Source organism: Tursiops truncatus, chromosome 5 (assembly GCF_011762595.2).
Source record: "Tursiops truncatus isolate mTurTru1 chromosome 5, mTurTru1.mat.Y, whole genome shotgun sequence".
Lineage (NCBI taxonomy): Eukaryota > Metazoa > Chordata > Mammalia > Artiodactyla > Delphinidae > Tursiops > Tursiops truncatus.
Genome location: NC_047038.1, coordinates 64,210,768 through 64,228,379, shown reverse-complemented (window position 1 = coordinate 64,228,379; position 17,612 = coordinate 64,210,768). Strand labels below are relative to the sequence as shown.

General features: G+C 35.1%; 1 protein-coding gene across 15 annotated transcripts in view; it reads right to left on the bottom strand.

Annotated features, from left to right (window-relative positions):
• Positions 1-17,612, bottom strand: part of N4BP2 (NEDD4 binding protein 2) — an 83,279-nt gene that overhangs the window by 16,017 nt on the left and 49,650 nt on the right. For 13 of the 15 annotated variants that reach the window (XM_019928299.3, XM_073805171.1, XM_019928297.3 and 10 more), the window contains 7 exons: positions 16,419-16,571; positions 12,495-14,872; positions 11,785-11,870; positions 11,229-11,274; positions 9,458-9,654; positions 6,535-6,653; positions 1,777-1,915 (listed from right to left, as the gene is read on the bottom strand). In XM_019928299.3, the coding sequence (XP_019783858.2) occupies positions 1,777-1,915; positions 6,535-6,653; positions 9,458-9,654; positions 11,229-11,274; positions 11,785-11,870; positions 12,495-14,872; positions 16,419-16,571 (3,118 nt within the window). Of the gene's footprint in view, positions 1-1,776; positions 1,916-6,534; positions 6,685-7,224; positions 7,362-9,457; positions 9,655-11,228; positions 11,275-11,784; positions 11,871-12,494; positions 14,873-16,418; positions 16,572-17,612 lie in introns of those variants that run through there. The other 2 variants (XM_073805174.1, XM_073805173.1) reach the window with 2 other exon arrangements.

Below are 17,612 nucleotides of genomic sequence, written 5' to 3'. Positions count from 1 at the left end.
AAAAAAAACTACAACACACTGTTGAATGAAATTAAGAGGACCTAAATAAATCGAAAGGTACTCTATATTCATGAATTGGAAGACAATATTGTTAAGATCGCAATACACCTCAAATTGATCCACAGGCTCAACAAAATCCCCATGAAAATTCCAACTGTCTTCTTTGCAGAAATTGACAAGCTGATCCTAAAATTCACATGGAAATGCATGAGGACCAGAATAGACAAAATAATCTTGAAAATAGTTGAAAACGCACACTTCCTAATTTCAAAACTTACTACAAAGCTACAGTAATCAAGACTGTGGTACTGGCATAATGAGAAACATACAGATCAACGGAATGAAACTGAGAGTCTAGTGATAAATTTATAGTCAATTCATTTTCAACTAGGGTGCTAAGAAAATTCAATGGGGAAAAGCAGTCTTTGCAACAAGTGGTGCTGTGACAACTGGATATCCACACGCAAAAGAATGAACCTGCACCCCTATCTCACACCATATACAAAAATTAACCCAAAATAGATCAAAGCTCTAAATGTAAACACTAAAACTATAAAACTTTTAGAAGAAAACTCAGGTGTAAATCCCCATGACCTTGAATTAGGCAATAGTTTCTTAGATATGACACCAAAAGTACATCCAACAGGTTCCTGTTTCAAGATGGCGGAAGAGTAAGACACGGAGACCACCTTCCTCCCCACAGATACACCAGAAATACATCTACACATGGAACAACTCCTACAGAATACCTACTGAACGCTGGCAGAAGACCTCAGACCTCCCAAAAGGCAAGAAACCCCCCACGTACCTGGGTAGGGCAAAAGAAAAAAGAATAAACAGAGACGGGACGGGAGAATAGGGACGGGACCTGCACCAGTGGGAGGGAGCTGTGAAGGAGGAAAGGTTTCCACACACTAGGAAGCCCCTTCGCGGGCGGAGACTGTGGGTGGCGGAGGGAAAAAGCTTCGGGGCCGCAGAGGAGAGCACAGCAACAGGGGTGCGGAGGGCAAAGCGGGGAGATTCCCGCACAGAGCATCGGTGCCGAGCAGCACTCACCAGCCCGAGAGGCTTGTCTGCTCACCTGCCGGAATGGGCGGGGCTGGGAGCTGAGGCCCGGGCTTTGGTCAGAGCACCAGGAGAGGACTGCGGTTGGCAGTGTGAACACAGCCTGCAGGGGGTTAGTGCGCCACGGCTAACTGGGAGGGAGTCCAGGGGAAAAGTCTGGACCTGCCGACGAGGCAAGAGACTTTTTCTTCCCTCTTTGTTTCCTGGTGTGCGAGGAGAGGGGATTAAGAGCGCTGCTTAAAGGAGCTCCAGAGACAGGCGCTAGCCGCGGCTAAAAGCGCGGACCCCAGAGACGGGCAGGAGACGCTAAGGCTGCTGCTGCTGCCGCCACCAAGAAGCCTGTGTGTGAGCACAGGTCACTATCGACACTCAAATGGCTAAACATTTCCACCCACATTATTTATGCCCTAAGACCCATCATATTACACCCACTGCTATTCAATTAAGCCTCATACTCTACTGTGTAGTCTACACATAAAAAGTTACAGAAATTCCAATGCTTGTGCACAAAGGGTTTAAAGAAAAAAATATAATCAGCTATAAATTCACTATTTTGAGCAAACAGATATTCTAAACCAAATATGCTATTGGTGGTTAAATTTCCAGCCTATGAAAAATGGTGAGAAATTATCATTAAACTATCTAACAAACCAATTATATTTTCAAACACAATTATTTACCATTACTGTAAAAAATTAAGTAGCTCTATACCTTTTTCTCCTTAGACTTCTGTGCAGTATGAGAAGTGACATTCTCATTTTGGTGAACAAACTCTTGTGCTACCACTGTTTTTACAGGGTCTCCTTCAAGAACACAATTTAGAAATTGCACTGTGTGTTCTAACGAATAGCTGTAGAGAGTTGAAGTACAAATATGAAGTCAATAAATGAAAATAAAAGTTATGTGGAAACATTAACATAAGCAATCTTACAAAATCTTCGTAGAATATGAAAAATTGGCTCACTTCTGAGTTTTAACATGAAAATTAAATGCTCATTGTGTATCTCAAGACTCAAGAATGAACAGAGGGAAAGTGTCAAGTTAGAGGCTCTCAAAAACTAATTTTTTTAATGAATACCGAAAAGTAACATATTGATAATTAATTAATTTTCTTATCTTTTATTCCAGGTAAATTTTCCACAAATCTTTCTTTTATCTTATCACCTATACTTAAGTCCCTTGTTGGATTCACACATGGTTCCAGTTTCCTTCAAACATCAAAAACAGACAATAAATCCTTAAACTGACATTTTTATCCTGTCAAATTTTACATTTTACTTATACCATGGTGTTCTAGTCAAAGAAATTCTAAGCAGGGATATAGAAAGGAAAAACTAAAACACTACCCTACCTCCCACCCCTACATTATTTAGGCATATTTTCATGGTGATACTATATTACGTGGAATACGAAATTCTACAAAAATTGACAAACATCTGAAACGCTAATGTCCCTGTATCCAAAGAAACTCATTCCAAAGAAAATTATAAATGATTTTATACTGCTCATTATTTCAGACTATTTATGCCTCTGATCTTTTCCAATGGCCAGATAATGAAGAGCTGACCACAAAGGACTGTTTTTGAAATGTGACAGCTATCTAAAATACTGTGATATTTTGCTATTCATCAATTTATTAAAGACAACCCTTGAAGGGGAACCATTTGGGACTACCAATTCTCCTTGAGCACTATCATCTTGCCGCCTCACATATGCTCAACAAATTGGGGTTTCTAGGGGCTAGAAACTACCAGAAATTAACCACATCCTAACTAGTTCTTAAAATCACCTGGCTTGCCCACTCCTAGGGCCGGAAGCCAGTCTCCACCACAGGCGCTGTTAGCAGTGTGTGGCCCTGGAAGATGACACTGCAGGCGTATACTGCAGTAACTGAACGAACCTACCTTTCTTACCCAGGGTGAAACTGAAGCTACTGGTAACTGAGACAATTATCCACCTGTTGGCAGACAAATGGAGGTAATCATTTAATACCATAATACCTGCCCCGAGGGGCCTGACTGACCAATCACTCTGAGCATCGAGAGGAAGGACTCAACTTAGTCCCCTTACCTTGCCTGGGGAACCACAACTCTGGGTAATTTCACATCAGGGCTTCTTGTCCTAGGTCCCCATAGAAGAGAGTTGCCATATGCCAGCACCACCCTCCTAACCCCCAGTGCCTTGGAATATTTTAACACACAACTCTAAGAAAACAGCTGTTTAGGTAGCAAAAAAAAATAGAAAAATTGTGGATTGAAATAATATCATGAAAAACTTGATTCAAGTGACATATTTAGAACTCTGCATACTCAGCAGAGAATATTCTTTTTCAAAAACACTTTCAGGGACTTTCCTGGTGGTCCAGTGGTTGCGAATCCACCTTCCAATGCAGGGGACATGGGTTCAATCTCTGGTTGGGAACTAAGATGCCACAGGCCACAGGGCAACTAAGCCCATGTGCCACAACTACTGAGCCTGCGCGCTCTGCAGCCCGCGAGCCAGAACTAGAGAGAAGTCAGCATGCTGCAATGAAAGATACTGCATGCCACAACTAAGACACGAAGAAGCCAAATAAATAAGTAAATATTTTTTTAAAAAGGCACTTTGTGCAATATTTATAATAACTGATCATGTATTAAACCACAAAGGAAATCTCAACTTCCAAAAAGCAGGACTCTTTCAGGCTGCATTCTTATACCCCAACACAACAAAACAAACAGTAATCCCCCCCTCCACCAAACTATCAAACCATTTAGAAAATATAAAACTCTTGGATAAATTAGAAAGTCAAAGTGAATTAGAGATTATTTAGAAAAAAAATGAAAATACTACATATCAAAAGCAAAACATTACATATATATCAAAAACATTATACAGAAAAAAATTCACACCCTTAACTATATTTGTTATTAAAGATTGAAAGGAAACAAACTAACCAAAGAATTGAAAACATAACAAATTTAAAGAGAAAGGAACCATCAAAAATAGAAAAGAATCACCAAAAATAAATGATTAGAGAAATAAAACAGACTTTGATCAATAAACCAAGAGCCTGTTCTTTAAAAGGGTCAATCTGATAAACAGCAATAACAAAGAAAATAGAAAAAAAAATTAGGAAAGGAAAAAAGGACATGATAAATACAAAATAATGTTTTTAATTATCACAGAATATTATATACAACTTAACAATAATAAACCTGATGATTTTCTAGAAGACAAACTACCAGAAAAGACTCATGGAAAAAAAGCAAACATCTGGGCTTCCCTGGTGGCGCAGTGGTTGAGAGTCCGCCTGCCGATGCAGAGGACACGGGTTCGTGCCCCAGTCTGGGAAGATCCCACATGCCGCGGAGCGGCTGGGCCCGTGAGCCATGGCCGCTGAGCCTGCGTGTCTGGAGCCTGTGCTCCGCAACGGGAGAAGCCACAACAGTGAGAGGCCCGCGTACCGCAAAAAAAAAAAAAAATACCCCTAAAAAGATAGTGAAAAGACCTTCTCCCTAAAGAAAAGCGAAGAGACCTTCCCCCTAAAAAGGCACAACCCCAGAACCTTCAAGGTACTAATTTATTTAAACTTTCCAGGGCACAGAGAAAAATGGCAGTCTTGTTGCCAGGTTCTTTTATTAAGCCAAACACCAAATTCAACCCTAAAACCAAAATCTGACAAAGATAACACAGGAACAGAATATCACAGACTTATCTCATTTAACTACTGTTGCAAAAATCCTGAAATCAATTCTGACACTACATTAAAGGAAAAAAATAAAACCTGAAAGATTTTTTTATTCCAGAAATTACTGTGACTAACATGAAATATACTAATAAACTAAAGAAAAAAAATCTATATTGGATTCTCCAAAGATTCTAAAAAGGCATCTATTTAAAACAACTCTTGCTAAAATAGGAATTTAAGGAATACATTAAGATCGAAAGTATGTATTACTTAAACCAGAAGCATTCCTAACATACTAAGCATCAAAACACACTACAACACCACAATAACTAAAACAAGATGGTGGAAACTTAGGACCAAATAGCTCAATGGAATCAAAGAGTCTATAAAAGAAAATGTATATTTGAGAATGTAGTAAATATTAGTAATTATATTTTATATCAGTGGGTAAAGGTGACCTATTCATCCAGTTAATCATTTGGAGAAAACAATTAAGTTAAACTCTACTTCATACCATACACATAAAAATGCTAGATAAACTTTTTTAATTTAACTATTAAAAATACTGCAGAGGGCTTCCCTGGTGGCACAGTGGTTGAGAGTCTGCCTGCCGATGCAGGGGATACGGGTTCGTGCCCCAGTCTGGGAAGATCCCACATGCCGCGGAGCGGCTGGGCCTGTGAGCCATGGCTGCTGAGCCTGTGCGTCTGGAGCCTGTGCTCCGCAACGGGAGAGGCCACAACAGTGAGAGGCCCACGTAACGCAAAAAAAAAAAAAAAAAAATTTACTGCAGAAAATATTTTCATAATATTGGGGTAGGACAGATTTTCTTAAAAAGTGATAAAACTCAGAACCAATAAGGGAAAAGACTTTCTGATAAAACATGAATTAAAATATGTATATGGCTATATCAGAAAAAATTACTATAATCTATATTAACAAAGATAACTACACATGATATATAAAGAGCTCTCACAGATCTAGAAAGAAATACAAACAGTCAAAAGGAAGACAGGCACAGGGTAAGCAATTAATAGAAAAAGAAATTAATGGAAAAAAGCTCAACCTCAGTAGTAATAAGGAAAATAAAAATTTAAACAGCAATGAAATATTTTTCGCACCAGACTGGCAAAAAATTTAAAGATTCTTAATATCCAGGGCAGGTTACGCTATCAGCGTATATAACTAATATGGAAAGCCCTTTTAAAAGGAAATTTGGCATTAGCTGTAAAAAAATTTAATATACACACTCTGGACCAGCAATTTCACTTTCAGGAACTAGCCTACAATAACATTCATCCATGCACACAAAAATGTATGTTCAAGGATACTCAGTGCAACATGGTTTCCAACTTTTCTTACAGTCAAAAAGCCCATAAACAGAGCATGTTTAAATAAACTACGGTACTTTAAGAAATCACTTAAGAATACTATGGAATACTCTGTAGACTTTAAAAAGAAAAGAGTAGATCACAAAGTATGGACAGAAAAAACAAATAACAGTAAAACTACAAAACAGTACATAAAACACAACCTATTTTTGTGTTTATATAGACACAAAAGCAAATAGGTACACATGTACGCACATACATTAGTGTATGTATATGAGAAAAAACTAAGGAGGAATATGAACCAATTGACAGAAACTCCTCACTTTCTACATTACTGCATTTAAATGGTTTATAATATACCTATATTATTTTTGTTAACAGAAAAATAAAAATAAGAGATTAAAATGCATGACATATGCTTTCAATGACATCACAACAGAAATTACACACAATCCTTCTAGCACTCACTTGTGGTCCTTGAAAATGTCCACCAGAAAATTTTGGTTAATGGCTGGAAATATCTTAAAGAGCTGTTTCTCCTTTAGTTTAGTGGCGCAATCTTTTTCAAATATAAGCGGCTCCCTTCTCTAAAACAAACAAAAAAAAGACAAAAACCATCTTTATGATGGAATTTACAATACTAATTATGCTGACCCAAAAGCATGGTTATTTTATTGCAAAAAGACTAATAATTTAAAAGCAGTCACAGACTTTCTTCACTGATTAAAGGCTGAAATTAGTAATATAAGTATTCTTGCACAATTTATTTATATCCCATTTTTTGCTAAGTATTTGAAGCTGTTCATTAACACACACACACATACACACAATCACACATATACATATATGTGTGTGCATGTGTATATATACTCTCACATATACACACCCAACACATTCAATCATATTATACAAAAAAGGATATATATATATATATATATATATATATAAAAACAGGATATAAATAAAGGAAGTCAGAGAGTAGAGAAAATAAAGGTAAGAATATAGGATAAAGCTAGCAAGTAAAATTAGTATATAAATGCATGCCACAAAATCCTGTACAATTGCTAAAGGTGGGCCACAAATTCAGTTCTTAGCTTCTTAGTGGCCAAAGCAAAGGGGGAAACAAAGATTCTCAGTGTCCATAAAATAAAAACAAACCAGTTGCTCAGGAGAAGTACAGCTTTTTCTGGTACTGAGACCTGAGAGAAATTTCTCCCATGGGTCCTCATTAAAGGGACACTGTGTGATGCTGTGAACAACGTCCTCAAAAACATATTCTCCTCAATGGGCAGAAACTACAATGTACAAATAAGTTGCAAATTCAGGTTGACAGAAAATCTTAAAATTCACATAAAAAAATTTTTTTCACAAACATATTTACTCCAAAGTAATTGCATGAGATTTGTTACTAATTGTTATTTTTTCAAAGTCATATTTGGATTGTTTAAATAGCCAAACCGAAAGAGCTTTCCTAAAATGTGCCATGTGAATTCTAATTGAGGAATATGGTAATCACTCTTAAAGTGATTTCTAACTCTAAGACAATTTACTGACATTGTGATTTAACTATGTAATATTTTTGTTTACTCCAAAAATCCTAATGTCTGAAAAATAACTTCCTATAAAATTTCAAAGGTGTCTCTGAAAATATAAAAATTACAATAATTTAGGAAAATCCTGGAATAGTTAATGGTTTTGAAGCCTAACCATATTTAGGCCATTTATAACACCAAACAACAATAAAAAAAGAACCACAATAGGTGACAATCTGACCAGTAAAAAGAACTGATCAGACATCACAAGAGTGATGAAAACAAGCCACCTCAAGAATTTTAAATATTCACGTCTTATTTAAGATATACATTATAATCCGACCTTACTAAAAAATTCAGTGATCAGATTTACTAGCAATCTGCCAGATCACAGAGTTTCTAAACTACAAATTCTAGGGTCCCATCAATAAACTGAAAACTCATAACCATAATCATGTTACAATTAATTATCCTATTCATACATTATGCCTAATGTTTATTTTATATGCTTTGCTTTAGAAGAATTTAAATGATATTTCTCCTTTGGGAAATTCTCTTACTGAGAAATTTCTCCAGAAATTCTCTTAACTGAGGCTCTAAGGGGGAATACCCTCGGGATGAAGAGTATAGCTTCTATTACCAAACCCATGGAAAAAAAAGCAAAAATCACTGATAGGAGAAAAAAAAAAAATTAAGTTGGAAAGTCAAAGAAACTTTTTTGTTCATTATTATACTAAGAGATTAAAAGGCAGGTTAGAACCATAAAGATAAGTTTCAGTAGAGGAAAATGGCATTTCAACAAAAAGTGTCACACCATTTGAGCATAAGTTCTAGGCTTTCCTTATTTTTTAAGAAAATCTATTTCTCCAATTTATTACATATGTAAATTGAAGAAGATATCTGAAACAACACTAAATTATAAGATCCTACTGAAGAGATTGTTCTTTGGATTATGTAAACATGCAAAGATGGTAATGGTAGCTTATTTCCAACTTAATTAACAAGATAACTGGGGGAAATAAATATGAAGGTAGAAGAATCCCATCATTCTTTCTATGCCCCAATTCTATGTATTTCAGCCAATATAAAGGTGTTCCTTTGAGCAGTCAAATGAGTGAAAAAAGAGGGTAAAATGCTTTAAGATCACCAACTAAGAAATTTTTTTTCCTTGAGAATTGGACTAAATAACCTCTAAGGTCTTTTCCGTTTTGGTTCTGAAATTCTCTAATACTAATTTTCAGAATTCCACAAAACGTTAAGAAAAAGAAATGCAAAATAAACAAAATTCTCTTACGGCTTCATATCATATAATTAGATATGTTGAATAAAGAACAAAAATTAAGTTCAAAGCAAAGTGAAATATCTGTTTGAACTTGTTTAATTGCAAAGTTAGATAAAAAAGAAGAGTACTTAATTTCAGATTCATAAGTTTCTAAAATTTTTCTCTAAAAAAATTTTGTTTCAAAGATGGACAATTCTTTAATAGCAAGTGTCATTTCTTATTACTAACTTATAAATGAAATTATCTTCAAAGGAAATATTCTTTCATGTTTTTCTAGAATTAAAAAATTGCAGAAGTAAATGTTAAAGATAAGATATATACACCTGCAAAATTAAATCTAAAACAACAGATTTAACATAAATTGGCTTACTGTTATAGAATATCAACTAATTTTCCAGAAGCAAAGACCTCCAACTTCAAACTACATTTAAAACATTTTTCAATTTTAACATTAACTTCAATCAGGTTAAAATATGATTTCAGACTAGGAAAAGTAGAGTCAAATGAAAATCAAAAAGTAAACATATGATTAAATTAGAGTCAGAGACAAAGGCTTAATATTTATACTAACTCATACCAAATCATGCTTTTCCTGTAAGGCAATTTCTTCTGACATTATTTCTCTGAGTGATACTTTTTTAGTATGAGTGTTCCAATGATCCAATAAGGGTTGCATTTCAGGTGCTGCTAAAGTCTTCAGTAATTTTTTGCCCGTTCTCTGAGATGATTTTTGTTCTGGATTATCAAGACCAACACGCCCAACCAGGGAAGGATCTACAAAAGCAGTATCAATAGTGTCAGATCATCAAAAATAAATGTACAAATTAGGCATTATTCATTCTGTTACATCTACCTCAGAGAGACCCAGAAAACATGACTTTTTACTCTTTGCTTATAAATACAATATTCCGAGTTGTATTTCAAAGTTTCAAAATACATCTTCACATAATCACAAGCAAGTATAAATGTAGAAATATTCAAATGATCTGGGTATTACTGTAAATCAACTCAATGCTTCCCCACTCTTTTTCATATCACATCAACACAGAAAAAACAGTGACACACATATACACTGGTAAACAGAGGAAGCTGCAGTCAGCCGGAAGTGAGCAGCTTTGGTCAGCTCTGCTTGGCCACTCCAAGAACTGAAAGGATGAATATTTCTGCAAATCTGTAACCCATTGGAGGTCTACAATAAATATTGAACAAATGATATTCAACGTAAGGAAGGAACTAAACATTCTAAGAAGTTCATAATAACAAGACTTAATGTATAATATTTCAGCTTTTCTAAGCACCACATTCTGATATACTCCTTTGATTTCCTGGAGAGTGAAGAAATAGCAAATACTGTCATCTGAATAACTCTGATACTCTTTGGGAACCTTCAGCTCTCAAACAGCTTTAGCTCTTGAAGCTACAACACAGGTCTGAACTAAAGTTAAGAATCTTCAACCTGGAGTCCTAGTATGGAGTGGACAAAAGAGGCATCTGGAGGAACTCAGGCACAAAAGGAGGACCCTGTAACAGGTCTGCCGCCCTGCACTAACCACTTACGACAATGCTATCTAAGAAATCTTCTGGAATCAATTATTTTCAATTTGGCAGATGTAATCAAAAAGCAGGTTGACTTTTGTGCTCTAATTATATTAACATAAATAAAAAATTTGAAAAATCAAGTAATATTTCAATGATACTCTCAAACACAGGAATACTTTATTGCTCTCAAACCAGAACAGTTTCCCTTCATTCAGAGCAAAATCATAAACAGGAAACACACTGACTATGTGCATTAGAGCACACCTTGGGTGTTCCACAGCACTCCTGTTTGTTTTTTTTTTAATTGAAATATAGTTGATTTATAATGTTGTGTTAGTTTTCAGGTGTTAACTGAAAGTTAAATGATATTATAGGGGCTTTTTTCTTCTTTAAGCTTTATTTTCTTTTGTATCAATATTAAATGTTAAAACTTTTATTTGCAAATCAAAATTCTTGGGTAACATATTTTGTGGAAGTATATTTAAAATGAATTAAGATTCAGGGACTTCCCTGGCCTGCTCCCAGTGCAGGGGGCCCGGGTTCGATCCCTGGTCAGGGACCTAGATCCCGCATGCTACAACTAAGAGCCTGCATGCCACAACTAAAAGACCCCTCACGCCGCAACTAAAGATCCTGCACACCTCAACAAAGATCCCACACGCGGCAATGAAGATCCCGCATGCCACAACTAAGACCTGCCGCAGCCAAATAAATAAACGCTTAAAAAAAAAAAAAAGTTAAAATTCACACACACACACCAAGTTTCAACATCAAGACAAGAATATTAGAAGTGAAAATATGTGCTTTACCTTGCATTAATTTGCCACAGGATACCTCTTCTTGTCTTTGTCGCTCCTAAACACAGAGGCAGAACAGGATTGGCAAAGCAGGGTGCATTAGAAAACAAGCTTATATTATTTTTCTCTAGTAATCATTTCTCCCTGTAAAACTATCAATCATTCTTGCTAAATCTAATAAAAGCAGATAAATATAATTATAAATTGATTCCATCTATATATTTTTTCTACTTATAGAGCTCTTATGCTGTGATTTTTTAAAAACTGTTTATGAAAATTAGCACTGCAAGTCTTTAAGGAGTAAAAAACTATTTATGATTTTTTTCCATTAAAAAAAAAAATCAACAGTCATATTGAGCTCCATCATTAATTATATAATTTGGCCAGTCTGGAAATAATCTAAAATACTGGAAGGAGAAAAAAAAAATCAGTAACCTGTTAACTGGTAAAATTAATTCTCTCTCAAAGTCAAGATTCAATAGAATCTTTCATATAACAGATTTTATTGAAGAGCAAAGGTGACAAAATGTACACAAAAGGAGCTTTCTATAAAAAGAAGCCTACCAACCATTACAGATTCTTTCCATTTTTCATGAATCACTTTAGCCAGATTCAGATCTATATGAACCACACAGTCCTCAACTGTTAGGGACCCTTGTGACGGGGGAAGAAAAGAAAAGAAAATATGATCATTACTCATTATACATTTGCAGAAAACATACTCAACTACCTTATGCATCATAAAACTAATTTGTATTTTTAATTACTAACCTATGTCTCTAGTTCTAAATCTCTTGGAATATTTTTATGTAATATGTCATTGTTTTCACACTTCTTGGCAGGTACAATTACATTATGTTTCATATATTTAAGTTATTCATGTCCATTACACTAAATATATTTAATATATTCATTTCCATTAGTCAAGACTTTCCAGTAGGCGTATTCTAAGGAATTATCTTGCCTTAAGTGTATCTGGAGTAGCACCAAAGGATTCAAAAAGATGTACCTGTGCAAATAAGTATGAGGTAAATACCAGAGAAAACTTCCAGTATATGCACAAGATGAATACAAAGTCCATCTAAATACTCTCTATTTCTTCAAATTATATACTTAAAAATCTTCTACAAACACACTGTGTCAAAAATAATAAGGTAGGCAACACAAATTACTTTTACACTTCTAGTAACATAAAATAATTTTAAAATTGAACTAGACCCTCTATCTATATTCTACTTACACAAAGATACACATATAAGTAATTTACTTTTTCCTTACCTGAATCAATACCAACAGGGCCAAATAATTCATTGAGCTGAAAAGCCAGTTCAGGGGGCAATGCCAATTCCAGACAGTCTATGGTCAGCGATTTGGCCATCACTGGCGTGGGATTCAACGTCTCAGTTTTATCTTCTTCAGTAACTTCAGCTGACAAAGCACTCCCTGCCATTAGAATTTTTTCCACTTCCTGTTCATCTTCATTCATAAATTCTTCTGTGTTTGGAAATTTCACATAATCCCTTGGAAGATTTTCACTTTTATTTATGTCAAAAGAGTCAGTAAAATAAATTTCTTCATGTAATTCAAGATCCGAAGTGCTCGATACAGAATTTAAAATATCAGACAAATTCAAAGAAGAATTTATACTGTCTCCAATCTCAGTGACTTCTGGATTCTTCTCCATTTCATTCACATTTTTAGTGGTAGTAGCTTTTAGAGTGCCTGGAAAAAGCTGCTTAACGTTATATAAACCTGAAAGTTCTGCCTGACTATTAGGAAGTACTTCATTATTATTCTTGAGATCTACATTAGGAAGTATACCTGTTATTAATCCAGGTTTTTCAGTAGTTACAGCTCTTATTTCTGCCTGCTCTAAGCTTTCCTTTTCTGAATTACAGGTGGACTGTGCATTCGTGTTACTGATACCAATTCCATGGCTAAATTCTCGCACAGAAGAATTAGACTCCTCTAAGCTTCCTCTTTGGCTAATAATTTCCTTCAAATTCAGTCCCAGAGAAAATGGCCCAATTTGTGTTTCATCATATGACTTTTCTATATTCTCAAATTCAGTATCCTCACATAATTTAGTTTCAGAATCCAATAAAAGGCTCGTGGCCCAAATAATATCTTTGTTACACCTCTCATATAGGTCTTTTAGGGCTTCTAATGAAAACGATCCAAATAGTTTACAAAGAATGTTAAGATTTTCAGATTCATCAGCACTGGTAAGCTCACTTTCTTCAACATATGTGCTTTTGTCATACATTACCCTATATGGAATTGTTTCTTGAACATCTAATTTTGTGTTAATATTGAGAGCTTTCGGTTTAAATCCATCTAATCTTCCTGTTAGTACTCTCAGAGAATCTGAAACACTAATTTTATTCTTTTCTATTTTCCATAAGAGAGCAAAATCCTGTGGTTCAGTCTGAGTACACTTGCCTACTTCTATTCCAGGGACTTCTTTAGTCTTTTCTTCTTGAAATTCAGCTAAAGTTTGTGGTCCCACTCCTCCAGGAGCAGTTGACACACTATTGGTAAAAGTAAGAGACAATGTGTGTTGCCTATGAATCTTTTTACTTGGACAAGTTTTATTCTCACAGGTCATTTCATTGGGCAGCATTTCAGAACTTCCTCGAGAAGAACTACCCAGCGTTTTTAGTTCTTCAGGGCTTGTGCCCCAACAGGCCTCACGTGCTGTATATAAGGACATTTCATTCATACTGTTGTTAGTTCCAAATTCTAGGTTGGGTTCATTTAAGCCAGCCTTTGGCATTCTTGATCTGTGCTCTCTCTGAGCTAAAGAATCAGATGAAGGCCAGTCACCCACAATGTTAAATGAGTCTTTTTCAGTATTTTTATAAGTACCATATTTACAGCTATTGAAAGATTCTGAGGCATCATCACACTGTGACTTGCTGTCATCCTCTACGTTTTCATGTGGAGATCCTCGTGGCTGGATACAATCTATACTCACAGATAAACTACTGTCTAATACTTTATGTGACTGAGGGCAATTATACTTTTTGTCACTGTGTATAGATAAAGCTTTCTCAGTTTTTCGGTTCCTTTTTGTCCTCTGACCGATAGACTTATCAACTGGCCAGTCACCAACAAAAGACAGCTCTTGTCTTGGGAACTTTTCCGAAGTTGATTTGCTTTTTTGTTTTCCAAAGGCTTTTTTCTTTACTCCTGCTCTTTCTTCCAGCGTTTCACTAGATGAAGATTTTTCATTTTGAAGTGGTACAGTATTTGAAAGACCACAGTCTTCTTGATTATTTCCACCACAGCAAATACTTGGTGATATTCTCTCTACAAAACTATCTGCATTGGTTTTACTACACTCTTTTTCAGGAGCCATTTCTACTGGCTCTTCTTTTTCATGTTTGTCTATTGCTCGTTCTTTGCTTTCAGAATTAGAAAAATAAATGTCTGGAGCTTCGTGAATGAAAGCACTCTGAATGTTAGGATTCATACCACTTATTTCTTTTTTTCCGTTGTTTAAATCTGCATTAGGGAGACATGTAACATTCTCAGGTAACAAATTTTCTTTGGTCACATCATGTTTCTTCTCTTCAATTAACTCTGGATGCTTCAGAGACGAGGATAAAACATTTTCTTCTTTTTCAGAGGCAATATCTTCATTGTCTCTTGGGCTGTAAGATTTGTTTTTAAGTATTATAAGGAAATCTCTTAATGTTGCCATTAATATTATGATTTAAAGAATCATTCAACTGAAAGAGAGACACTTGATCCTTCCCTAATACACTATGAACACATCGCTTTATTGTAATCCCAACACCTAGCACAACGCTTGGCATACAAGAAGCACTCAGATTCTTTCAAATTGAATAATTAACATGAGATTTTCAGTTAAGGTGTTTATTATGCATTAAATATTAAAGTTAAGGTTCTAAATTTGTTCCCAGAAGAGGACACTCCCTAGCTCCTTTCCAACCTATTTAAGCTTAACATATGTGAAACTAGGTCTGCCTCTACACCACCTGTCATTTGCTGCAGAGGAAAATGCTTAAGATTGATTTACAAAGTCTCAAAGAGTCAACCAACATGATCTGCACAATTAAGTGAAATGAGAGAAAGGGAGGACAGCTCTCATTTGAGATGTCACTTGCTAAATTTTTTAAAGCCATCCTCAATGTTAATTTCAGACTCAGAGCACTTTTGCCAAATCATTATACTTTCAACTTCAGTGCATTTTCCTTATTTAACAACTCATCTTCCTTTCTTTCTTTATTGCAGGAGTTCTCAAAGTCCCAACTATCCCATGAAGCCTTCCTAAGTGAAATCACACCTAACATTCAGTTTTCTATATACCAGATGCTATTTATAAGTCCTTCACAAGTATTAATTCATAATCCTTATGAGATCCTTATAAGCAAAGTGTTATTATTGCCATTTTGCAAATGAGGAGCCGAAATATAGAGAGATTTTATAATTTGTCAAAGATTACAAAGCTTTGGGATTTGAAGCCAGGAAATACAGCTAAGGAGCCCATATTCTTAACCACTTTGCAATACTGCTCCTCAATAAAAGAGCATTTGTGAATTTTCTTTTCCCAACTCCTTTTTAAAAGGGTCTCTCATCCCTAATCATCAAAAAATGTGAGCAATTCAGAACTTTATTTATATTTAAGACTCTTCTTTACTCACTTATTTATTCAATTGTTTATGTATCCTAAATGTTTTTAACATAATCAGTACTATCCTGAATTGCAAACTTTCAAAAGGCTGTGACTTGTTATTACTTAGTAAAAGTATACCATGCATAATACATTTTTACGATACTAGCTTGAAAGAGTATTTTTATTAATACCTAAGAAAATTAAGAAGTAATGTGACTATATACCAAATAACAATAGAGGGTAGATAAGGTAACAGATAAATATTGGAATAGCAGCAAGTTAAATAAAGAAGGCAGGAGTATTCATAGTGTAAACATGGACCTACATAAACCAAAAGACAATGAAACCCCCATGTATGTCATCACCCACATAAACTTTTACTTCTCTTGCTAACCATATATATCCTGCTCCAGGTAAGACTATACCTAAACCCTACAAACAACAAATGCCTACCTTATTTTTAAAGTTATTTGGCAGTGATTTTAGAAGTTCCTAAATTATCAGATTTTTTAAAATTAAGTTTTTAAATTGAATTTCTGTACATAGAGACTTTAACCTACCTAGTACTTCTGTCACAAGAATATGCACACAACTCGATACGTTCCATTTTCTCTGGAACTGAAGAACTCATGATTATGGGCACTGAAACAAAACGTTGATAGTGTTCCAACATTCTTGTTATTTTTTCTTTGCTTATCCCATGAATATTACGCCTAAAAATTCCAGGGGAAAAAAAGGGTAGAAGGAACATTGGTAATTAAGTTCTTAAAAAATCGGCTCATATAATGTTAAGAGAAACAACGATACATTTCTAATACATAAAAATATCAAAACTGGTTTATTATGATACAATATAAACTATCTGATTCTAAGTTTCATTTTATTCAGAATGTCCTAAATTACCATTTTCTTAATCATGCCATACAATCTTTTCCAAACATCCTTCATCAACTTGGAAAAAAACAGCAGATCTTAATAACTTTAAAAGAAGTTATTCTCAAGCTCTGCCAAAAAAATCTCATATGAACATGACCATCATTTCAATTGATTAATTATTAACTAGTGACTGAAAAAATTCCACTACAGAGGCTTCCACTTATGCCAGTACAGCAGACTAGATGTGCCAAAGGACACTTCTATTACAGTAAAACTGGATCCCATACGAATTAAAGCAGACACACACTTTAAAACATTTTAAGTTCAAGTAAAGAAAAAACATTCTTAGTATTTGAAGTCTCTGGATGTCCAAATATGAAGTTCGTTATATTTGTGCTTTCATTCATGGTAGCTTATTCCTTTGTTTTTGTTTATGAGCTCACACTTAGTTGAATCTAATATATGGGAATCCTTAGGCCTTAAACTGGGGGTGCTTTCATTCATACAGCATCTGAATTTGCATCTGCCAGGAGGCAAGATGGTATGCTTTAGTCCTTCAAGGGTCTTGTCTTAATGAAAACATCCCAGTTGAAACTCTCCTATCTCAGGATGGTTCCAACTTTAGTGTCTGGATCCTGGGGCTAATATTAGCATTTGCCCCCTGGGGAAATCTGGCTTTCATATTTAAATACCTCAGTCTTATCTGGTTTCAGATGACAGAGAAGCAAAGAGATAGAAAATATGAAAGAGAGGTTGAGACACAGACATAGAGGACAGAGCAAAGAGGTCTAGTATACATCTAATCCAAGTCCCAGAAAGAGAAGAGAGAGTATGTGGGACAGAAGCAATTTAAAGAAAAATGGCTGAGAATGTTCCAG